At 45.4% G+C, this 25,217-nt stretch overlaps 1 protein-coding gene across 8 annotated transcripts in view; it reads right to left on the reverse strand.

Moving 5' to 3' along the window:
* CTNND2 (catenin delta 2) overlaps positions 1 to 25,217 on the reverse strand; it is a 1,213,609-nt gene that overhangs the window by 692,684 nt on the left and 495,708 nt on the right. For all 8 annotated transcript variants that reach the window (XM_073630701.1, XM_073630699.1, XM_073630697.1 and 5 more), the window contains one exon: positions 18,011 to 18,183. In XM_073630701.1, the coding sequence (XP_073486802.1) occupies positions 18,011 to 18,183 (173 nt within the window). The remainder of the gene's footprint in view (positions 1 to 18,010; positions 18,184 to 25,217) is intronic.

The following is a 25,217-nucleotide window of genomic DNA, read 5'->3' on the forward strand; positions in this document are numbered from 1 at the left end:
ACCCATATTCCTGCACCTTCACACCTCAGATTATCCTAATTCCTGCACCTTTATACCTCAGGCCATACCAATTCCTGCAACTGCGTACCTCAGATGAGATCAGCCCCATGTCTGCACCTTCACACCTCAGATCAGTCCCAACTCCTGCACCATTAGTGCTAATGCCAGCCCCAATGCCTGCACCAACACACCCCAGGTAATCAGCCTAATCCCTGTACCTTCACACCTCAGATCATCCCAGTTACTGCACCTTCACACCTCAGATTATCCCAATTCCTGTACCTTCCCACCCCAGATCACACCAATTCCTTAAACTTCACACCCCAGATCAGCCCAATTTCTGCACCTTTACACCTCAGATCAGTCCCAATTCCTGCACAGTTGGAGGTCATGTAAGGCCCAATTTCTGCACCTTCAGATCTCAAATAAGGCCAAAATCCTCCACTTTCACACCTATTGCACATGCAGACTTCATACCTCAGATCACCCCAATTTCTAAACCTTTAGATATGAAATAAGCCCTCATGAGACCTCAGCCCAACCACCAATTCCTGCACCTTCATCTCAGTTCAGTCCCATAGCACCATCAGACATCAGGTCAGCCCCAATTCCTGTACCTTAACATTTCAGATTACCCCAATTCCTGCACCTTCAAACATCAGATCGGGCCTAATTCCCACACCTTCCTACCTCAGATCAGTCCCCTTTTCTGAACAATCAGAGCTAAGGCCAGCCACCAATTCCTGAACATCACACCCCAAATAAAGCCCAATTTCTGCACTTTTAGATCTCAGATCAGACCAATTTCTGCACCATCAGACCTCAGGTAAGTCCCAATTTCTGCACCTTTACACCACAGATCCCCCCCAATTCCTGCAACTTGATGCCTCAAATTACCCCGATTTCTGCACCTGCAGATCTCAAATAAGCCCGAATTAATCTACCTTCACACTTGAGATTAGCCCGATTCCTGTTCCTTCACACCTTAGATCACCCAAATTCCTGTTCCTTTACACCTTAGATCACCCAAATTCCTGCAACTTTACAACTCAGATCACCCCAAATTATGCATCTTCACACCTCAGATTAGCTACTCCACTCCAGCCAATTGCATGCAATACTGAGAGAGCAGTTTTGTGGGCAGCTGCGCAGCAGTTTTCAAACAATAGATACTAGCTGCCACAGCCCTGGGGGAGACCAGCCTGAATGGGAAAGGCATAATAAGTGAGACTTCCACCCCCACAGTAACCCCCCTCTCTGTTCCCACCCCTTTGTGCTATGCACCTTCTTCCCCCCCTCCCCCTTTCTTTTTCTCTCTCTACCCCTCCCCCATCTTTTCCTCCTTCTCACCCTTCTCTCCCCACCCTAGCCTGTCCATATACCACCCTAGCCTGTCTGTATACTACCCTAGCCTATCCGTATGCCACCCTAGCCTGTCCGTATACCACCCCAGCCTGTCCGTATACCACCCCAGCCTGTCCGTATACCACCCCAGCCTGTCCGTATACCACCCCAGCCTGTCCGTATACCACCCCAGCCTGTCCGTATACCACCCCAGCCTGTCCGTATACCACCCCAGCCTGTCCGTATACTACCTTAATCTGTACATATACTACCCTACCCTGTCCATAAACCTGTGGACCACAACTGAAGAAATAGTGGAGAGGTGCCGCAAAAATCTCCACCCCCGCCACCTCCACTGTATACATGGGCAGAGTATATGGGGCGGAGACAAGGGGGCGCCAAAATGAGGTTTTTGCCTAGGGTGTCAAAAATACTTGCATCAGCCCTGGTGTGAGGACAAGGAGTTCTACTGCATGTCCTGTGCCCAGGATGTGTGCCGCATGGGCATGGGAGAAAGCATTTACCGGGCTGGGCACAGCATACATGGGGAAGGGTGGCACATCACTCCCTAGATCCAGCCATGCTCAACGCCGTTCAATGTAGGCAAGCAGAATTAGGTGGGTGGGAGCAGGGCTTGGCAGGAAGAGGTGGGAAAGAGCTAGTCATACTCCCTTCTGTGTAGGCAATCACAACTGCCAGCTAGCTTTATTGATGCGTGGGAGATTGGTGTCACTTACCTGGCATCATGAAAGTGGCTGCGTGCCAGAGACCTCTTGAAAAAGCCATCTACTGACAAAATGCACCGGGGCGGAATCAGGCAGTGTGGCTGTGTGTGCCTAAAGTCCAAGAGAAGTACTGGTATTCAGAGTGGCCGGCTTATACTCTGTTAGCTGTGGGATGTGGTTTGTCATCCTCCTGTTTCGCACATTAGTAGATTTATCATGATTTGTATCAAGATAAAAGTTTGAATATTCAATTCCTTTTCATAAATACATGTAGTATGCTATACAGTCCTTTATTCCTTTTATTCTTCCCAGATTACATGCCCATCGAGAGAGACGAGAGGATAAAGTGATTGTAATGGCTACATTTTTTTTTTAAATAACAAACAAGTTTAAACTTACCTGCTCTATAAAATGTTATTTTACAGAGCAGCCCTGATCCTCCTCTTCTCGGGTCCCTTGCCAATGCTCCTGTCTCCTCTTCTCAGTGTGCCACCGTAGGAAGCCACTTCCTATGGTAGCACACCCGTGGGCTCAATCCCAAGCTGCACTGCCTGTGTCTAGAGATACAAACAGCGAGGTTCAGACCCACCCCCTGCTCTCTCCTCACAGGCTATGATTGACAACAGGGAGAGCCAATGGCTCCTGCTGCTGTCTCTGAACCAATGATACAGACAGCAGCTCTGCTGTTATCAGGCACAGTCCTGGATCGAGATCCGGCTCAGGTAATTAGGGGGGCTGGAAGAGGGAGCAAAACATCAAAGGTTTTTTACCTTAATGCAGAGAATGCATTAAGGTAATAAAAAACGTAGCCTTTGCAACCACTTTAAGAGGAGTTTACTATTGAAAAGAAGATGGATTTCATCAGGAGAGTCCAGAACTGTGTGTGCCGAACTTAAGAAAAATTGGCATTTGGAAATGGTGAGTGGCTGAACAATTTGTGATACAGTGAAAGACTGAAATTGGGTGTATAAATGCAGCTCTTCCTTGAAGAGCTGAAGGATTTGTGTTCTGCATTACTCTTTATGTAATATTACATTTTGCAACACTGTGTTTAACCACTTAAAGACCGAGCCTCTTTCTGAGATTTGTTGTTTACAAGTTAAAAACAGTTCTTTTTGCTAGAAAATTACTTAGAACCCCCAAACATACATTTTTTTTACACCCTAGAGAATAAAATGGCGGTCGTTGCAATACTTTGTCAGACCGTATTTGTGCAGCGGTCTTACAAGCACACTTTTTGGAAAAAATACACTTTTTTGAATTAAAAATTAAAACAGTAAAGTTAGCCCAATTTTTTTATATTGTGAAAGATAATGTTACACCGAGTAAATTGATACCCAACATGTCACGCTTCACAATTGCACCCGCTCGTGGAATGGCGACAAACCTTTACCCTTAAAAATCTCCATAACCCAGCACTCACAGAGCCCAGCAGGAAAATGTCATTGATCGGGACATTAAGTGAATATTGATGGAGAACAAAGGAAAACAAATGAAGCCCAGCGCTCAGGATGTTTTAAAAGCAAACTGCAACAGTCATAAAAAATTAAGTAATTTAATAAACCAGTAATGAATGTGAAGTGACAGTAATGACTACTGATTAATAAAACCAAGTTAGAAAACACTGTTACAGAAAAAACACAGTAACACAGTATTAAAAACCACAATCTCACAATAATAAAAAGTTAATAAGTATTGCACTAGGTTTCAACATGTAAAGAGCACTTGAAATGGGGGACAGTCAGCCTTCAAGTGCTCTTTACATGTTGAAACCTAGTGCAATACTTATTAACTTTTTATTATTGTGAGATTGTGGTTTTTAATACTGTGTTACTGTGTTTTTTCTGTAACAGTGTTTTCTAACTTGGTTTTATTAATCAGTAGTCATTACTGTCACTTCACATTCATTACTGGTTTATTAAATTACTTAATTTTTTATGACTGTTGCAGTTTGCTTTTAAAACATCCTGAGCGCTGGGCTTCATTTGTTTTCCTTTGTTATGATCTGTATTTACCAGCTACGGTTGGTCCGGCTGCACGGGTGGTCCCTGATTTTTTCCTCCCTCTACTCTTTTGTATAAGTTATGCTATATGTATTCACAATGTCCTAGTACATGGCATGGTAAATATACAAGTCATAGATCACATGTCCTGTTTGGAGCTCTCTGGGTAGTCTACCATTGGCGCTGGGTTATTGCTGTATATTGATGGAGAACAGACATCCTTGAGTTCCTGGGTTGAGAGACTGGAACAGTATTTCAGTGCAAATGCCACCCCAGTGAGTCTAGCCAAAAGAGACTGTTAACAGAGAAAGAGCTTACCCTTACAAAGGCAATTGAGATAGCTTCAGTGATGGAAATGGCTGTGAAAGATACAGAGGAATTAAACCCCCAGGACAGAAGGGAAGAGGTGAGAGAGGAAGTTTTCAGAACAGCAGTCAAGTCAACTGCAGCACTGGAAATACAGACTCCCACCAAGCCAGAAGTCAGCTTGCTACCGTTGTGGGAATACAAAGTCTGCCGATTTAAGGATCAGACCTGTCATAATTGCGGTAAGGCAGGCCATCTAGTAAGAAGGTGCGAGAAAAACAACCTCTGAAACCCAAGACAAAGACATATATGGTGGGAAGATATACATCATCATCTGAGTCAGAGGATGAGGAAGTGGTGCAAATGAGAATCATGAGGTCAAAAGGAACTGCCTATAGAGCTCAGAGACAGAATTGTGGCAAGGAACAGATCTGGCCAAGGTTACAAAAAAATTTCTGCTGCACTTAAGGTTCCTAAGAGCACAGTGGCCTCCATAATCCTTAAATGGAAGACGTTTGGGACTACCAGAACCCTTCCTAGAGCTAACCATCTGGCCAAACTGAGCTATCGGGGGAGAAGAGCCTTGATGAGAGAGGTAAAGTAGAACCCAAAGATCACTGTGGCTGAGCCCCAGAGATGCAGTCGGGAGATGGGAGAAAGTTTTATAAAGTCAACCATCACTGCAGCCCTCCACCAGTCGGGGTTTTATGGCAGAGTGGCCCGACGGAAGCCTCTCCTCGGTGCAAGACACATGAAAGCCCGCATGGAGTTTGCTAAAAAACACCTGAAGGACTCCAAGATGGTGAGAAATAAGATTCTTTGGTCTGATGAGACCAAGATAGAACTTTTTGGCCTTAATTCTAAGCGGTATGTGTGGAGAAAACCAGGCACTGCTCATCACCTGTCCAATACAGTCCCAACCATGAAGCATGGTGGTGGCAGCATCATGCTGTGGGGGTGTTTTTCAGCTGCAGTGACAGGACAACTGGTTGCAATTGAGGGAAAGATGAATGCAGCCAAGTGCAGGGATATCCTGGACGAAAACCTTCTCCAGAGTGCTCAGGACCTCAGACTGGGCCGAAGGTTTACCTTCCAACAAGACAATGACCATAAGCAAACAGCTAAAATAACGAAGGAGTGGCTTCACAACAACTCAGTGCCTGTTCTTGAATGGCTCAGACTTAAACCCAATTGAGCATCTCTGGAGAGACCTGAAAATGGCTTTCCATCAACGTTTACCATCCAACCTGACAGAACTGGAGAGGATCTGCAAGGAGGAATGCCAGAGGATCCCCAAATCCAGGTGTGAAAAACTTGTTGCATCTTTCCCAAAAAGACTCATGGCTGTATTAGATCAAAAGGGTGCTTCTACTAAATACAGAGAATTTATTTTAGAACGGCAGCTTACTGTATTTTTTGCGCCACATCCAGTATTGAAGCTAAACAACAAGTAAAACCCCCTAGTGGTGGACTTTTAAAACCCCCTAGTGGTGCCGCGCGTGCACGCACATGTGCGCCATGAAAGGAGCAGCGTGCACTCAACTGGGGGGGCATACCTGGCTAATTTCTGCTCCCTCTCCCTCCCACACCATCAGCTGTTGCAATCAGTAGCAACAGCTGATTGGAGGGGAGGAGCTTTTTAGTGGTATTGTAAGAGCATGCCGGATATCCACCGTACTTTGCTGCATGACACTGGTTTGAGCAGTCAGAGATTCTCTCATCCCTGAATTATATAGGTAAGAAATTTTTTCTTATTGACCGCTACTGCCTCCTTTCTGTGCTGTCCATAGCTTACAATGCTTAGACCAAGGCTCTGCTCTGTTTTAGACAATGTTACTAACTAGTTAATTAACAATATCAGTATAATTTATCAAGGCTTAATGTTCTATATTCTTTATTATATAGAAATAACCTTTAACAAGTAAATCTACTTTGTTTGAATGCTATAGCAATTATAACAGTACATCTGTGATGTTTCTACATAATATTTAAAACTGGCCATTCAATTAATTAAATAAGTGACCTATTCATTTGTTACTATTATAGTTACTACCTATATAACAGCAACATCAGTCGCTGAGCTCCTAAACAACTCTCAGGTATGATTCAATGTCTGCACACTAAATTATCTCCTACTCTTTCAAATAAAATTAATGCTTCGTATTTAAAATAATAAGCAAACAAAAATACGGACCTTCCTTTTGGCCTCAGTGAATCCTCAGAATATGTACCCCGCTATTACGTCCCCTGTTGGCCTCTCTCCTTTTGGAAGGCTAAGGGAGGGTTATTTCCCTCCCCCATTATCACTAGATGAAAAAACACATTCTTTGAACACATTTTTATTTTCACCCGGGTATGGATACAAAATAATTTCTCATAACATTCAAAAATGAAAACCATTGTTTTCCTTTGGAATCAAGAATCTATCTGGTAGACAGACCGTGTCACTGCTGTTGTTTTTAATTAGAGTCATATGGAATGCCAAGTCAGAAATACATTATAAGAACGTAAGTGCAAAAAACATGGGGATTACATTATGAATTGTTATACTCATATATATGCTTGAACGCTTACATCTGTTTTTTTCAATATATCTCTCTAGAATAGAAATGTCTCTAGCTCACACCCACCCTTGAGGAAGGAGTTACACACACTCCGAAACGCGTCGGATGCAAGAGTACTTTTTAATATTGTATACACATTGATGTAAAAATGCTTGATATGCATTCCAAATAATAGATGTTACACCATTGTCGTGTTTTTATTGTTTAAACTCAATAAATTATATTTGTATTAGAAACATTTTTATATTTTTTTTATGTGCCTTAAAAGTCCACCACTAGGGGTTTTTTCTTGTTGTTTAGCTTCTACTAAATACTGAGCAAAGGGTCTGAATACTTAGTGATATTTCAGTTTTTCCTTTTTAATAAATCTGCAAAAATCTCAACAATTCTGTGTTTTTCTGCAAATATGGGGTGCTGTGTGTACATTAATGAGGAAAAAAATGAACTTAAATGATTTTAGCAAATGGCTGCAATATAACAAAGAGTGAAAAATTTAAGGGGGTCTGAATACTTTCCGTCCCCACTGTACATCATATGCATTCAGCACCCTCCACAATGACTGTAGAGGTAACAGTTGAGGGAAAGAAACTCAAGATGGATGCAGACACAGGAGCAGCAGTTTCAGTTATCACCCAGAAACAATGGAGACAACTTCAGACCCGAACAACTGTCCACCCAACACCAAACTGCAGACATACTCAAAGCAGATACTCCACCCGCTGGGTTACGCGAAAGTACAGGTATTCTACAAGGGTCAGACAAAGTGACTGTCATTATATAGCCTAGAACATGGGGGACCCCCTCTTTTTGGGAGAGACTGGATTGCTCACTTTGGTATGCCAGACATTGCCATAAACCCCTGTAACACCATTACAATTACAAGCTGAACTATTACCACAAATTCCTGTCAGTTCTGGCGCACACCTTTTTCCGTTGAACAAGTTTTTGGAGAAACACTCCAGATGGGACTGGTCAGCTGCATGCCAATGTTCTTTTAAAGTTTCTAAGCGGAAGCTGTTGGCGTCACGCATGGTTGTGCACTATGACCTCCAGAAGCCTCTCACCTTGGCTTGTGATGCCTCACCCTATGGTCTAAGGGCTGTACTATCTCACATCTTACCATATGGGTCAGAAAAACCAGTGGCATTTGCCTCCAGGTCATTGACAAAAGCAGAAAGCAATTACTCTCACACTGACACAGATGCTCTTGCACTGATATGGGCAATTAATAAGTTTCATCTTTACCTGTATGGTAGGGAATTCACCATACTGATAGACCATAAACCACTCCTTCAGATCTTTAGCCCTGACAAAGGCATCTCTCAGACTGCGGACCGCCTTCAATGCTATGCCCTATTCTTGGGAGCATACAGCTACAAAATCCAGCATCGCGGTCATGATGCCAATGTTAATGCAGACGCAATGTCCCGACTGACAGGGACGTCAATGGACTCTTCTCCACCGGTCAAGAGTTGTCGTTACACCAGCCTGTCCTTGTCTTCTGTGGAGATAGCAGCCCATACAGCCAAGGATACCTTCCTGAAAACAATACTCTTCTGGGTATGGTACGGTTGGCCCACAATCGTCACACAGGATTATGAACCTCATTTCAGTAGGCGTATGGAATTAACTGTGGCAACTGTGTTTTATGGGGAGACCGAGTAACTCCACAGACCCTCCGGAGACACATTCTGGACTTGCTACATACTGGTCATACCGGGGGCACACGTATGAAACAAAGGGCCTGAGGCTATGTGTGGTGGCTGAACCTAGACTCAGATATCACGACATATGTGAATTCTTGCGCTGGATGTGCACAAACTGCAAGAGACCCTCCTCGAGGGTGCGTCCAGCCCTGGACTTGGCCCATGGTTCCCTGGTTTTGCCTACACTTGGACTTTGCAGGTCCGATCAGAGGATACACCTTCTTGATCATAGTTGATGCCCATTCAAAGTGGCCTGAGGTCATTCCCGTTACTCAGCTAAGGACTAAGACGATGATTTCCATACTGTTACATCTCGCTGCTACGTTTGGATACCCCAGAGAAATCGTCACAGACAACGGTGCACAGTTCACAAGTCACGAGTTTCAGGGTTTCCTGACTGCCCACAACATCAAGTACAAGTTGACCGCACCTTACCACCCCGCTACAAATGGTCAAGCAGACTGGTTTGTGCAGACTTTCAAATGCTATTTCAAAGCTACAGTGCCTACAAGTAAACAACAGTCCCTGTCACCCCAGCAGCTGGACTCCTTCCTTTCTGCTTACAGAAACACACCACATGCAATCAACGGGAAAACGCCAGCTGAACTCCTTTTGGGGCGGTAGCCATGGACTGCTTTGGAGATGCTCCGCCATCAAACAGTCGAGGAACATGTACTGCAGTCCCAAGACAGGATGGTCAAACACTACAAGCTTCCCCGGTTCACAGCCCAACAAAAAGTATAGGTCCGATCTTATGGGGCTTCCAACACTCGTTGGCTTCCTGCCATCGTTGCAGAGACTTTGGGACCCAAAATCTATAGGGCCTGGCTGGAAGATGGTTCCATTTGCAGACGGCATGTAGACCAACTGTGTCCTCGTTCTCAGCTGCCCGAATCCCTGACATTGGCTGAACCACCAGTGTCTCGAGGGTCTGCGCCCAGCGGATCAGGATGCACCGGGACTGATGATTGGGGGGGACTCTGAACTTTTGAACTCAGCTCCAACAGAGCCCTCCAGCCCTGGACCAGAGGTCTGTTTACCCTCTGAGCTAGTGGATCCCTTCTTGGCCCCGCCAGTGCCCATTCCGGCCAGCCCTGTTTCCTCTGGTCCCGAGTGGCTGGGTGCTCGTCCTCAACGACACTGTCGCCCTCTTGACCGGTTTCAGCTGCAAGACTGGTTACGAGACTTTCGACGGGGCCGCCAAAAGTGATCCGATGCCATTTTATCCCCGTAGCTGTCCCTGGAAGCTTGGTCTCACATCTGGACGCGGGAGTAGTCCTGTGAATCTCCTGTGTTTGGAGAACTGTTTTTGGACAGTTATTAGTTAAAGTTTTGTGCTTGTTCTCGTTTTTGTTTTTTTTGTTTTTGTTTTTTAGGGATGGATGGAAAGTGTTATACCTGAAGGGTTCCACATGTACTGTCACTTTAAGGCTGGCTCCACCCAGGAGTGATGACAGGGGTCAAGGGGTATAGTAGCCATCTTAGAGCACATGTAAGGGAAGCACACTAAGATATATCTGGCCTAAGATGCATGTTGGAGCGTACAGTGAGTACTGAAATAAACAGTTGTTCCAGACCAGAGTCTTGTGTCTCTCGCAACTCAGAGAATATAACAGCAGGCATAAGGTTAATCCACTCACAGGATGGCACACAGCAGGGTTGGCAGGCACAGGGTTAATTCGCTTACAGGATGCCACACAGCAGGGTTGCTATAATAACTTGCTGTGCCAAGAAAAGACATTTGTTTTTTGGTCTGGGGGGTTAGGCCAGTCATGGATTGCTTGTACTTTTGCGGGTTCTGGTTTCATTCTTCCCCCCCACTATTCGGTGACCTAGGTATTGCACCTCAGCCATTCCCAGCTAGCATTTGTCTGGTCTTACGGTCAGCCCTACCCTGCAGATGTGGTCAAAGATGGTCCCTACATGCAGAAGATGCTCCTCCCATGTGTCACTAAAGATGGCTATGTCATCTAAGTAGGCACAAGCAAATCCCTGAAATCCCTCTAACAATTGGTCTACAGCTCGCTGAAAGGTGGCAGATGCATCTTTCATCCCAAAGGGCATCACCAGGAATTCAAAGAGTTCGAAAGGGGTAATGAAGGTGGAGCATTCTATGGCCACCTTGGTAAGGGCGATCTGCCAGTAGCCCTTACTGAGGTCCAGGGTGCTGACATATTGGACCCCAGCCAGTCAGTCCAGTAGCTCATCTATGCGTGTCATGGGGTAGGCATCGCTAACAGTGTAGTCATTTAGTCATCTGTAGTCTGCGCAAAACTGGGTGCTCCCATCCTTTTTAGGCACTAGCACCAATGGGGAAGCCCAGGGGCTGCGAGAGGGCCAGATGATCCCCAGCTCAAACATCTCGGTGAGTTCTGCTTGTATGGCTGCCTTTACGGACTCAGGGACTCGGTAGGGTGCCTGTTGTATGGATTTTTGTCCCTGGGTCTCTACGTGGTGAAGGGCCAGATCGGTTATCCCTGGGGCTGCAGAGAATGCGATGGCCCGGGTCCCAGTGGGAATTTGATCAAGGGAATGGGCGTCTTTGGTGGCTTGCAGGAGGTCGGGCAGGGACCCCTCATCAGCCTGGCCTGTGGGGGTAGGGCAGATGGCCAGTATGGGCAGGGTCCGGTCATAATACTCTAAGCATTGTGAGATTGAGGTGATTAAACTCAAGTAGCAGGTGCATTTACAATGAGCTGCACCAGTCCACACTGTAGTTTTAGGGCGTGGCAGCCCACTTTTATTGAACAATTCACTTATACATCAGTTGCCATGTGTTCACTTATACATCAGTTGCCCAAGCCACCAAGCTTACCTGAAAATACCAAGCCACCTGGCTTACGTGTTGGCAGCACTGCTGCTCCTCTTACCAGTCCTTTGACTGTTTCATTCAGCTCTCTCGAACACTTGGCTCTCTAGCCTTCAGTTGCAGCACCCTGCTGCATGGTTCATCTCTGGCCTAGGGATTGGGGTTCTCCTGACACCAAAAAGGGAGCCCTGAGTAATGCTCAGACTTGATTACATAAGGACCCTGCAGACCTGTGTAGTGAGCCAGGCTGCAGGCATCTAGCAAAACCTGGACTCAGGATTGAACGTTCTGATTCAGAACTACAGAATCTGGAAAAATGCTAGTTCCAAACCTTTAACCTTTCATTAACCCTTAATGAGACTCCTGGGTCACCTTTTCCTAAATACTTATAGCGACAGAGCCTCTCTCTGTCACAGCATATTTATGTGAACTATACGCTGTCACTGGTCATGGTCGTCTAGACTAAGCACGTAACTAGTCTCGTCAAGTTTGCGGAGGATTTTATAGGGTCCTTCCCAGACATGCTGGAGCTTGTTTTGGGGGTGTGGGACTATCAAGAGAACTTGTTGGCCCTCAGTAAACTCTGGTCTGCGGGCCCTACGTTCATACCAGGTCTTCTGTCGTGTTTGGGCTGGTTTGAGGTGACTGTGGGCCATGCCAGAAAATCGGCATAGCTGCTCGCGCAGTTCCAGCACATAGGGTACAACTGGGGTGCCTGTGTCCTCAACCTCCCCTTCCCAATTTTCCTGCAGTAAGGTTAAAGGGCCTCGGACCTTCTAGCCCTACAGGAGTTCAAATGGGGAAAAAGCCAGTGGATTCTTGCGGCACCTCCCGGTATGCGAACAGAAGATGGGGAGAAGCTTTTCCCAGTCCGCCTCACAGTCTACAAAGGCTTTCAGCATGCTTTTAAGGGTCCCATTAAAGCATTCTCAAAGGCCACTGTTCTGGGGGTGGTCCGGATGGCCCTTACCCCACATGCGCGCCACAGGGATTGAATGACATCTGACATAAACTGGGTGCCCTGATCAGTCAGGATATCACTGGGGAATCCCATGAGGGAAAATACGGTGATAAGTGCTTCCGCTACCTTGGGTGCTGGACAGGGTTACCACCTCTGGGTAACGGGTTGCATAGTTGACTATAGTTAGGATGTATCATTTGCCTGACTTACTGGGCCGAGCCAGAGGGCCAATGATGTCCACCGCCACCTTCTGAAAGAGTTCCTCGATGATTGGGCAGGGGGCGGAGTGGGGCCCTGGGGTGGTCCCCAGGCTGCCCCTTTATTTGATAAACGGCACAGGTCCGACAGAAGGTAGCAACGGACTGGGAGATGCCTGGTCAGTAGAATGCTTGGGTTAGTCTTTTCTCTGTTCTCCTTTTCCCCAGGTGTCCAGCTAAGTTAATGTCATGGGCAATTTGGAGCAGTGGGAACCGAAAGAGCTGGGGGACTATCAGCTGTTTGGTGGCAGTCCAGGGCTGGTTGGGGTGGCTAGGACCCATAAGGTGATAAAGTAGCCCTTGCTCCCAGAGGATTCGTTCCCTGCCCTCCTCTAATTGTCCAGCGTCTGCTTGGGCCCGAAATTTGCACAATGTGAGGTCACAGTACAGACAATATACATTAATGCATCAAGACAACATATAGCAGATTGCACATGACATCATCTCATACCCAACATCAATACATATGCAACTGATGCCTATGCCACAAAAACAACAATTCACAATCACATGCCATAGATATAGCCTAGTATCTGGCTACCAATTCATTATACATCTATCAAGAGGTGGAACCCCCGGGAGCTCCAGGTTATAGAAGTCTAAGCCTAAGCACACCAGCTTATATGCATAGCAGATACTGGTAAACCATAATAGCTTCAGCTTCAACCAAATACTTTAGTTGGAACAGAAGCAAATATAAGTTTCCTTATTACTATATATTTAATCAATGTATATACACAGTGATTGGAGTAAACCTAGATTGCTTTACATAGCCCACACTAAGGTAGGAGACAAAGCCTCCCAGCTCAAAACAAGTTCAAATATAGTGATAAATGAAGAGGTGGAAGAGGTGGCAACCATAGCAGAGCAATCAGAAGGCCAACACCGGCAGGCATTAACAAGCAATAATTAAACACACGTTTGTCTATGCAAACCTTGCATAGAGGTTAAGCCCAGGAGACTGTCAATTAAATATTGCAGGATCCACCTATAATGTTTCTAGTTCAGCCTAGGGGTAGGTTATTGCCCCAATGCAAGTACAGAAAGTCCTGATTAAATCACAGCAGACCCCACTAGGCCATTGCCTCCCCTTGCTGGAAAAAAGGAGGGTGTAATTGGTGGTAAACATGAAGTAAGCAGACCCCAGTAGCCCAACGAATGCACAAGCGTAATCTAAATGTAGGAAGGAGTTAACTGGTCGCAGCTTCTGCTGATCTGATTTTTGCCAGCACTCTGCTCTGCAGATTGACAAGGGTTAGGGTCTCTGCCTCCAAAATTACCACACTAATGGTGGACAGAACACAAAGCACATTCATCCTGTGTTTTTAGGAGGCATGCAAACACCCATAGCAACCAATACCCAAAGAGAGGACATCTTCCTATGGGTAACCCCACACTGTGCCTCCCCACAGTACGGTTATGGTAGGAAGGAGAGCTATAGAAAAAAATTCAAAACAGCCTACCTTGGAGCCATTTGCCAGATTCATTGCAGGTGTCATGGCAGAATCAGACTGCATGTAATACTTTTGGGAAGATCCAGGTCCGCCTACTGCTCCATCCCCCACCTGTTTGCGCTCCCTCCCTGGTGTCTGTGGATAATGGCACCAGGGTATACTCACAAACCCACCATATTGCTGACCTGCAGCATAGCAGGCTTCATTCTGTCCTGGCCTACGCACCATAGCTCACCTGCCTCTGCAGACATGCACCCCTCCCATCTAGAAGTAGTCAGGGACTCTGGACGCCTCTACTTCAGCCTCACTAAACCCTGGGTTGTGGCCTTCTCCAGCCATGCAGTTCTCCCTCCAAAAAATTTGGGGAAGCCAGTGGCCATGATCCATCCATATCAATCGGACACAAACATCAGGAGCTCAGACAGCAACCGAGGACATGGAGCTTGACCAAATGTGAGTAAGGAAGGGCTCCACTAGAGCCTCAACGCCCACGGGGATAGCTGCTTCTCCTCCGGCAGAGATGGAACCTTGGGGAAAGGAAGGCCCTCATAAACAATCTCATGAAATTACACTTAAATGTTTTATGCAGAATTAAGTTACAAAAATAAATATTAACAACAACTTTATCAGTGCAGCCTCACCTGTGCCCATGAATGCAGCATGACCTGTGCCCATCATTGCAGCATGACCTGTGCCCACAATGCAGCCTCACCTGTGCCCACAATGCAGCCTCACCTGTGCCCACCATTGCAGCGTGACCTGTGCCCACCATTGCAGCCTCACCTGTGCCCACCATTGCAGCCTCACCTGTGCCCACCATTGCAGCCTCACCTGTGCCCACCATTGCAGCATGCCCTGTGCCCACCAGTGCAGCATGCCCTGTGCCCACCAGTGCAGCATGCCCTGTGCCCACCATTGCAGCATGACCTGTGCAGAGGAAGAGAGAGGGAGGCCAGATCATCACAGAGGAAGAGAGCATGGAGGAAGAGGATTGCCACTAGATCACAGAGCGGGGATAGCCCGCTGTAACAGTGTCAGGGAAAGCCTTCTTGCAAATACCCCAGCAAACTAAAGTTTAAAGGAATGCCTGTGCATAAAAGCGCCATCCGGCGCTCGCGCGCACGTAATAGCGCTAATAGGCTAACGCGCATGCGCAATAGCGGCGCACGGGCACCCCCTGTAACAGCACTTGGCGCCAAAGGAGGCTATTTAAAGGGGACTGTTCCACTGCTGCCTTGCTGTCCGGTCTACAGCGTTCCTGAAGACCCCTACTGCCCTGTTACTTTGTATTTGCTACCTGATACCTGTTGGACTGTTCCTGACTACTCGGTTTTCTGCCCGCCCTGATCTCAGCTTTTGGACTTGACTACTCTCCTAGATTTACCTTCTGTACCTGCTCTGCCCGCCAGTGTCTGACCCGGCTTGCCTGTACCCTGCTGTCTACATCCTGCTGCTGGACTACAAAACACCTCCCGGCTGTCTGCATCCTGCTGCTGGACTACAAGACACCTGCCTGCTGTCTTCATCCTGCTGCTGTACTACAAGACACCTCCCTGCTGTCTTCATCCTGCTGCTGGACTACAAGACACCTCCCTGTTGTCTACACCCCGCTGCTGGACTATAGGTCACCTCCCTGCTGCCTACATCCTGCTGCCGGACTATAGGACACCTTCCAGCTGACTACCTGATTCAGCTCCCTGCTCTAGCCTTCCAGTCAGGCACTTGTGCCCCTTCGCACTCTCGAGCCCCTGTCATCACTACCAGGGGTTCCCGAGTCGGAGGTATACGAGAGGCCGTTCCCTGCATTCCGGGCTCTACTTACCAGGTACGTGACAAACAGCTTACATTAGAATTCCCTCCGCTCACCGTCACACACAGCCTCGCCTCCTGACCTGACACCTGTGATAGACAGAACACATCTCAGCATTGGAGCAGCGTTCTGTCTATCACAGGTGTCGGGTCAGGAGGAGGGGCTGTGTGTGACGGCGAGCGGAGGAAATTGTAATGTAAGCTGTTACAGGCAGCGGGCTATCCCCACTCTGTGATCCGGTGGCAATCCTCTTCCTCCACACTCTCTTCCCCCAGAGCTATCGCTGGGAGTATGGCTTCCATTCAACCCCTGTCGGTGTTGCTCGCCCCCCCGAGGCAGCCCACGCTCACCAGTCCTCATTTTGAGGGCTGATTTAGATGTTCCTGCTAGGCCAGAGGAAACACAAATACTGAGGACACTAGGTGACTGTGCTCTTTTTATTTGATTGTGGATGATGTGTTTTCTGTTTTAGGAGGTTGGAGTCACTCTCTCACATGCTGTCCTGGAAGATGAAATGGAAGATGCATTTTGTGTGGACATTTTTTTATTTTTAAATATGAATGCATCCAGATGGGAAGGTTGTGAGTGGACCTAAGGCTCAGAATTTGATACAATATGGAGAAAGGTTCCATCTACCAGCAGATGGGTAGCTGTCCTATCAAGAAGAAGCGGGGCTGGGACTTTTGCAACACCTGATCAATCACAAGCACCCTTACAGGTGGAACAGAAAAATGTCACCCACCAGCAGCAGGAGGCCCATGGCATGGTGCTGTGTTTTTGTTAGGTAAGGATTAGCACCAAACAGAGAGCTTGCAAGGCTTCAGTTCACTTGCTAGCGTGTTTTAAGGCTACCATCCCAATGACAACAACAAAGTAGACAACATACCCTTGCAAGGGTCTGTTTCATCTCAATACAGTCACTAAACAATGTCCAACCTCCTGGCTATTATACCACCCAATCTGGTCCGTGCAGGCTGTTAGCCTGTTCAAGCACAGTCTTAGGGAGCCCATACATTAGTCTTTTTTTTTTTCATTCAACCAGAGGGTCGAATGCAAGAAAAAACGTTCCGATTCCCCCATTCACCTTGAACTAGGTGGATTGGGGGAATCCTTCCTGCTGTGTCATTTTATTCTGATAGCGGGAAGACTTCCCCACCATATATACTGCTATAGCCTGCAGCGCTGATCAAGCGGCGAAAATCAGAGAGGATGTCTCTACAGAAGTCGATCAGTGCATAAACTTCTGTCCAACCACAGTGCTCATACATGGATCAAAATTCAGCCAGTTTAGGAGGGATCCATGTATGGCCAGCTTAACACACTAGACAGTGTTTTGCCATCACCTATCTCAGACGTTTGTCTATTTGGGGTACCTGTTTGTAGGGCAAGACTGGCCTGAACAGGTGCCCCAGTACCTCATACATGCTGCTCCAGCAGCAACTACCTGCACAAAAACCCTGACTGAAAGCAGACTACCCTTATGTGTAGGTAACACCCACCTGTCTCCAATTCTGTTCTGATAGCAACCATCTCCCATAGGGGTAGATTTACTAAAACTGGAAAGTGCAAGATCTGGTGCAGCTGTGCATGGTAGCCAATCAGCTTATTCAATTAAGCTTCGACAAAAAAAAAAAAACTTGGAAGCTGATTGGTTTCTATGCAGAGCTGCACTAGATTTTGCACTCTCCAGTTTTAGTAAATCAACCCCCCCCCCCCCCCCCGTGTCACTTTGTCACACCACATTTTCAAAGTGACAGTGTTCCTGTATATATATATATATATATATATATATAAATATATATATATATATATATATATATATATATATATATATATATATATATATATATATATATATATATATATATACACACACACACACACACACACACACAGTATATATATAATCAGAACTGTTTTGAGCATTGTTGCCTCTGTGTTCACTTGGTTATAATACTACATTGAAATAACTGAATTGTTCTAATAATGAAATAGTGTATGACCCCAATAATAAGGTGCAATTCGTTAAACTGTTTTAGCATAAACAAACAGAATTTACATTTCCACTTACTTGGTTATAGCTCTGAATGGCTGATCTGGCTTGACTGCTGCGACTCGGGAATTGCAATGTAGATGTTTCCCCCAATGCAAGGGTTTGGTTGCTATGGTAGCTTGATGAATACTGGAAAGATCCTTCAGGTTTAGAACTGAGCTGAAGTGCGCTCTGGGATAGCAGGCTGGGTCCTGAGTTAAGAAAAGCAGAACAATGAGGGGTCTATTTTTAAAAAATATGCACAGCTATTCATCCAGCGAACCTGCATGTACATTCGTTCTATGTGAAGTAACCAGCAAATGCTGCATTCATATTCATTTAATAGGCGTTTTTTCCTTTATATTCACCTGGTGATTTGGCCACTAACACACTTCCTGTCTCAAGGGTTCTCCACTCCACTAGAGTAGCAGTGGAGACACATTTAGACAGCAGTAGTTGTCATCCTGGGGAGATGGAATGTTAAATACACTAACAGATTTAGATAGACTTGACAAACAAATTAAAGCCAAACTCCACCTAACACATTTTTAAGCAGCTATAGCAACAGCTTTTTTTTCCCTTTTGGGATAAAGGATAAATGAGTTGTCTCACTCCTCTAACTTGCCACCTTTGCTGGACAGTTTGGTCTGTTAAAGGAGAAAAATATTTGCACAGAAGAAATACCCTAACAACATTCAGTCCCTAGAGAAGATACCCTAAGAACATTTGCTCAGGTACTGCATCAACAAGGTCTCTCCTAGGCAAAGATTTCAAAGCAGACTGGGGTTTCAAGATATGTTGTTCAAGCTCTTTTGAAGAAGCACAAAGAAATGGGCAATGTTGAGGAGCGTAGAGGCACTGGTCGGACAAAGGAAACTTATTGCAGCAGATAAAAAAACATATCATGCTTACTTACCTTCAGCACAGAACTGGATGAAACAAATTGGACCCAGGTACAGCCATCTACTGTCCAGAGAAGTCTGGCCAGAAGTGGTCTTCATGGAAGAATTGTGGCAAAAAAGCCATACCTTCTATGTGGAAACAAGGCTAAGCTTGGGTGCAGAAAAATGGCAGCAGGTGCTCTTGACTGATGAGTTCAAATATGAATTATTTGCCTGTAGCAGGAGGCAGTTTGTTCCTGCCAGGGTTGGAGAGCAGTACCCTAATGAGTGTCTGCAGGCAACAAAGAAGCATGTTTCCTGGCAAATTTGGGGCTGAATTTCTGCAAATTGAGTTGAAGCTTTGATCAGAATCAATTGTGTCCTCAATGCTGAGAAATGTAGGCTAGACATGTGCGATTCATTTCAGTCAGAATACAAACTCAGATTCATTTTTGGTTATTCTGAGATTTGGATGTATCTGAATCTCTGAATTAAATAGTAACTAATTTCATTGATATTTTTTAAAATTAGTTTTGTTCATTTTCTAATGAATTCCAAATTTTCAGAACGATTAGAATTCAGATCAGTCGAAAAATGATTGACCGATTCGAATTCTGTGTGAAGAATAGCTGGTTGTTAAGCCATAACCTTAACAAAACAATGCCAGTGTTCTATCGCATAGTACCCGCGTATGCGCAGTACGGAAGGCCACTCCAGCTAATTTCCCGATCAGCTGGCGTGACGGCACCATAGCGCATATCATAGAAGGCATTTTTCGATGGGAGATACCATTTGAAGGGCACAATTGAAAGCTATGCAAACAGTGGAGGGAGACCGCTGTTTTCAGATTGTGCCTCGCTGTTACGGGCTAGCTTTACAGTGTGCTGAATGTCCGGTTTTGTGTGTGTTGCAGGGTGGGTTTGGTGTGTTGAATGACAGGTTTTACCTGTGTGTAAGGGCGGGTTGCAACACAGCCACAAACCGCCCTGCAACAGCGAGGGAAACAATCTGACAACTACGGTCTCCCTCCGCTGTTTGCATAGCTTTCAATTGTGCCCATCAAATGGTATCTCTCTTACGATGTGCGCATGCACCATGGTGACGTCACATCAGGTGATCGGGAAATCAGCTGGAATGGCGCTCCGTACTGTGCATGCACTTTTCAACGGATGGCACTATTCCATAGAACACCAGCAATAGAAAATTCTGAAAAAAACAGTGTAGGGTCCCCCCAATTCATACCAGGCCCTTCTGGTCTGGTACAGATTCTAAGTGAAACTCCACACTGAAGTTTTTGAAAAAAAACAGCATGGGGTCCCCCCAAAATCCATAAAAGACCTTTTTCCGAGCATACAGCCTAGTAGGCCAGAAAAGGGGGGGGAGATGAGTTGGCGCCCCCCTTCCTGAGCAATACCAGGCCACATGCCCTCAACATGGGGGATGCTTTGGGGCAGGGTCTCATAATGATGGGGACAAGGGTCTCTTCCCCACAACCCTGGGCTGCGGTTGTGGGGGTCTGCGGGAATTATTGGAATCTGGAAGCCCTCTTTAACAAGGGGGCCCCCAGATCCCACCCCCCCATGTGAATGAGTATGGGGTACATAGTACCTCTACACATTCACCAAAAATGTATAAAAAGTAAATAAAGACAGTACACAAGTTTTTGACAATTCCTTTATTAAAAAATAAAAATGTCCACCAATGTAGATCTTGCCACCCGCCGAACCTGAAAAAAGAAAAAACCTCTGGCATCGTTGAACGCTCCCCATGGACTGCCTGCTTCTCCATCTGACACGTCTTAAATGGCTAAGGGGCGGAGTCACCCGATGCCATCATCGGGTGACCCTGCCCCTTGTGACTTCACTGACCGGGGCATGGACTGATGATGTCACAAGGGAGCAGTTCACCATGTGATGTCACCAGATGGCCCCGCCCTTTACCCATTTAAGAGCTGTCACCTGGCGGAGTAGGCATTAGACGGTTAGCCTTCGTCATGAGCGGAGCTTTTTTTTTTTTTATCGGGTCTGTCGATGAGGTGGGCATCATGATGGATAACAGATCTACATCAGGGAACATTTTTTTTATTATTAATAAAGGACTTGTCCAAAACCACCTAATGTTTTTCTTTATTTTTGACACTTTTTGTGGTGAATAAGAAGGGGTGCAATGTACCCCACACTCATTCATTTCAGGGGGAGGCGGAATCCCAATAAGCCCCTTGCCCGCAGACCCCCACAGCCACCTCCCAGGGTTGTCGGGAAGAGGCCCTTGTCTCTATCAACATGGGGTCAATGTGCTTTGGGGTGTGGGTGCAGAGCCACGTTGAGGGCATGTGGCCTGGTATGGTTCAGGAGGGGGTGCTAACTCATCCCCCTCTTCCCTGGCCTGCCAGGCTGTGCGCTCAGATAAGGGTCTGGTATGAATTTTGGGGGGGACCCCACTTTGTTTTTTTTACATTTTGCAATGTGGTTCCCCTTAAAATCCATACCAGACCCAAAGAGCCTGGTATGGACTGGGGGCGGCCCATATCCTTTTTTTTTTTTTTATTTTGTTTTCCCACTTTAAGTGAAACAGTAAAAATGAAAAATTCCTTTAAATATAGTGCCGCGGGGGGGGGGGACCCCTTAGTCTGCCTGTAAAGTGGTGCATCTTTACTATGTACCCCATACTCATTCACATGGGGGGGCAGGATCTGGAGGCCCCCTTCCAGATTCCGATAAGCCCCCCACTCGCAGATCCCCAAAACCACAGCCCAGGGTTGTGGGGAAGAGACCCTTGTCCCCATTTTTTCAGAATTCTCTATTGCCGGCATTAGAGAATTCTGCTGTCAGTGGGGAAGCTCGCTGACAGCTGATGAGTCATAGGTTGTTAAGGATGCGGCGGCCGGCTTTCCAGCTTAACAACCAGCTATTCTTCACATAGAATTTGAGTCAGTTTATCATTTTTCGACCAATCTGAATTCTAATCATTCTGAGAATTTGGAATTCGTAATTTAACTAAAACAAAATGAAAATAAACAAATTCTAAAACAAAATTAGTAACAAAACGAAAGTTATTGTTATGAATGTTATTCTGCAGCATGAAAACAACCCCAAACATACAGCCAATGCCATTAAGAACTATCTTCAGCGTAAATAAGAAGAATAAGGAATCCAGGAAGCGATGGTTTGGCCCCCCCTTAGAGCCCTGATCTCAACATCAAGTCTGTCTGGGTTTACATGAAGAGACAGAAGGATTTGAGGTAGCCTACATCCACGGAAGATCTGTGGTTAGTCCTCAAAGATGTTTGAAACAACCAACTTGTTGAGTTCCTTCAAAAACTGTGTGCAAGTATACCTAAAAGAATTGATGCATTTACTTTCCATTTTGTTAATTGATAAAAACAAACTATTAACACTTATATTTCTGAAAGCATTCCTAATATACAACTTTTTTTTTTACACCTGCCTAAAAAGTTTGCACAGTAGTGTATGTCAATTAATCTTATGATACCTTGCTTAGATCACATAGATCACACACTCACCAGAACACTATGACCCAGTTATCGCTAAAAGGGTCTACTTTCTCTTTAAGCAGAGTATTCCTCCAATAGGCCAAGTCTCAATGAATGCTCCCGGTTGTGCCTTAGTATACCTCAAACAGAAGGCTGAACAAGTCACAAACTACCATCATAGTGCAACATGTTTATTAAAAATGAAATCTTCCTTTAAAAATAATCCTTATATTATCCAGCATATATAAAGCCGCAAACATTGCTATTCCAATAGTCCAAACCGCCATGCGTTCCACTAAGGGGAAGTGACGTTATTCTGTCTCTACGTGTTAAAGGAATACAGCGAAAGTAGACCGTTTTAGAGATAAATGGTGTTCTGATGAGTGTGTGATCTATGTGATGCATGGGCGACGCACTTTACCCACGTGGAGTTGCACGGATTTCTATTTGGAGCACTTACATAGTAGGTGAGGTTGAAAAAAGACACAAGTCCATCAAGTCCAACCTATGTGTGTGATTATGTGTCAGTATTACATTTTATATCCCTGTATGTTGCGGTCATTCAGGTGCTTATCTAATAGTTTCTTGAAGCTATCAATGCTCCCCACTGAGACCACCGCCTGTGGAAGGGAATTCCACATCCTTGCCGCTCTTACAGTAAAGAACCCTCTACGTAGTTTAAGGTTAAACCTCTTTTCTTCTAATTTTAATGAGTGGCCACGAGTCTTGTTAAACTCTCTTCTGCGAAAAAAGTTTTATCCCTATTGTGGGGTCACCAGTACGGTATTTGTATATTGAAATCATATCCCCTCTCAAGTGTCTCTTCTCCAGAGAGAATAGGTTCAGTGCTCGCAACCTTTCCTCATAACTAAGATCCTCCAGACCCTTTATTAGCTTTTTTGCCCTTCTTTGTACTCGCTCCATTTCCAGTACATCCTTCCTGAGGACTGGTGCCCAGAACTGGACAGCATACTCCAGGTGCGGCCAGACCAGAGCCTTGTAGAGTGGGAGAATTATCGTTTTATCTCTGGAGTTGATCCCCTTTTTAATGCATGCCAATATTCTGTTTGCTTTGTTAGCAGCAGCTTGGCATTGCATGTCATTGCTGAGCCTATCATCTACTAGGACCCCCAGGTCCTTTTCCATCCTAGATTCCCCCAGAGGTTCTCCCCCCAGTGTATAGATTGCATTCATATTTTTGCCACCCAAATGCATTATTTTACATTTTTCTACAATGAACCTCATTTGCCATGTAGTCGCCCACCCCATTAATTTGTTCAGGTCTTTTTGCAAGGTTTCCACATCCTGCGGAGAAGTTATTGCCCTGCTTAGCTTAGTATCGTCTGCAAATACAGAGATTGAACTGTTTATCCCATCCTCCACTTGCCTAGTGAACTGTCACAGAATTGATATCTTACAGTGAACTGTCACAAACTTTGTATATCATCAATGAATTATTGATTAAATGGAGCACCTATACAGTAGTGTACAAAATGTAGGGCAAAATATATAGCAATATTGAAGTAAATGCAGTGTTCTAATGAAGACACAAACAATTTCACAAAATAAATAATCAAAAACCAAATACACTCTACATTCCATAGTGTCCATACAAAAATCAATCTGAAAGTGTCCATCCACGACCCACTGAAAATGCATTGGCATGGTTGGAGGTCTGGTCTAGCCTCCGTTTCAACCTATAGGATGCAGTATCACTATCAGGGTGGACAGCATGCTCCACGGATCCCCAGAAGCAGGACAAGGACCGATGGACACATATCATTACACTTTCTCCTTTTATATGAAGGATTGTGGAAAGGCCTGACCCGGCCTATACTGGAAAAGCTTTTCTTGACTAAGTAAGTTTCTGCTACCAATTCAACACGCAAAATGTGTGGGGGAAATCGATACTGCATCCTCTGTGGGGCACTATAGGTTGAAACGGAGGCTAGACCAGACCTCCAACCACGCCATCCACTGTCAGTGAGGACCTAGTTTCTGTTTGTACGGTTGAGTGCTGCACCTTTCACTATATGCTGAACATAAATTCTCCTGTATAAATATCCCTGACGAAAGGGCTTGAACCTGAAATGCGTCGGGTACTGAAGATTTTTTCTCGGACATTTGGAGAGTAACTACTTAGACACTATGTACAACAATATTCAAAACAGAAATTCTCCTGTATAAATACCCCCAACGAAAGGGCTTGAACCTGAATGCGTCGTGTACCGAAGATTTTTCTCGGAAATTTGGACTACTTCGACCCTATGTACAATAATATTCAAGTACAAGAAATTATGTGTTTTTGTCAATTGTCCATGTGTATGCTTTGTAGTATTGTTGCCATTTAATGTCCAATTTAGGGGGTACTTCTTTCTTTCAATATATAGAGATGTGGCAACTCACTACAATGTTTTGATATGGTAAAAACATATTTCTACTGAAAATACATAATATATAAATTACAATCCGCACTCGATCCTCCATGCCTGATCCTGAACCTCCACCAACACCTCTACGATTTGTGCAATATAAAGTATCTCACAAAAGTGAGTACACCCCTCACATTTTTGTAAATATTATATCATATCTTTTCATGTGACAACACTGAAGAAATGACTTTGCTACAATGTAAAGTAGTGAGTGTACAGCTTGTATAACAGTGTACATTTGCTGTCCCCTCAAAATAACTCAACACACAGCCATTATTGTCTAAACCAATGGCAACAATAGAGTACACCCCTAAGTGAAAATGTCTAAATTGGACCCAAAATGTCAATATTTTGTGTGGCCACCATTATTTTCCAGCACTGCCTTAACCCTCTTGGGCATGGAGTTCACCAGAGCTTCACAGGTTGCCACGGGAGTCCTC

Source organism: Aquarana catesbeiana, linkage group LG05 (assembly GCF_042186555.1).
Source record: "Aquarana catesbeiana isolate 2022-GZ linkage group LG05, ASM4218655v1, whole genome shotgun sequence".
NCBI classification, from domain to species: Eukaryota; Metazoa; Chordata; class Amphibia; order Anura; family Ranidae; genus Aquarana; species Aquarana catesbeiana.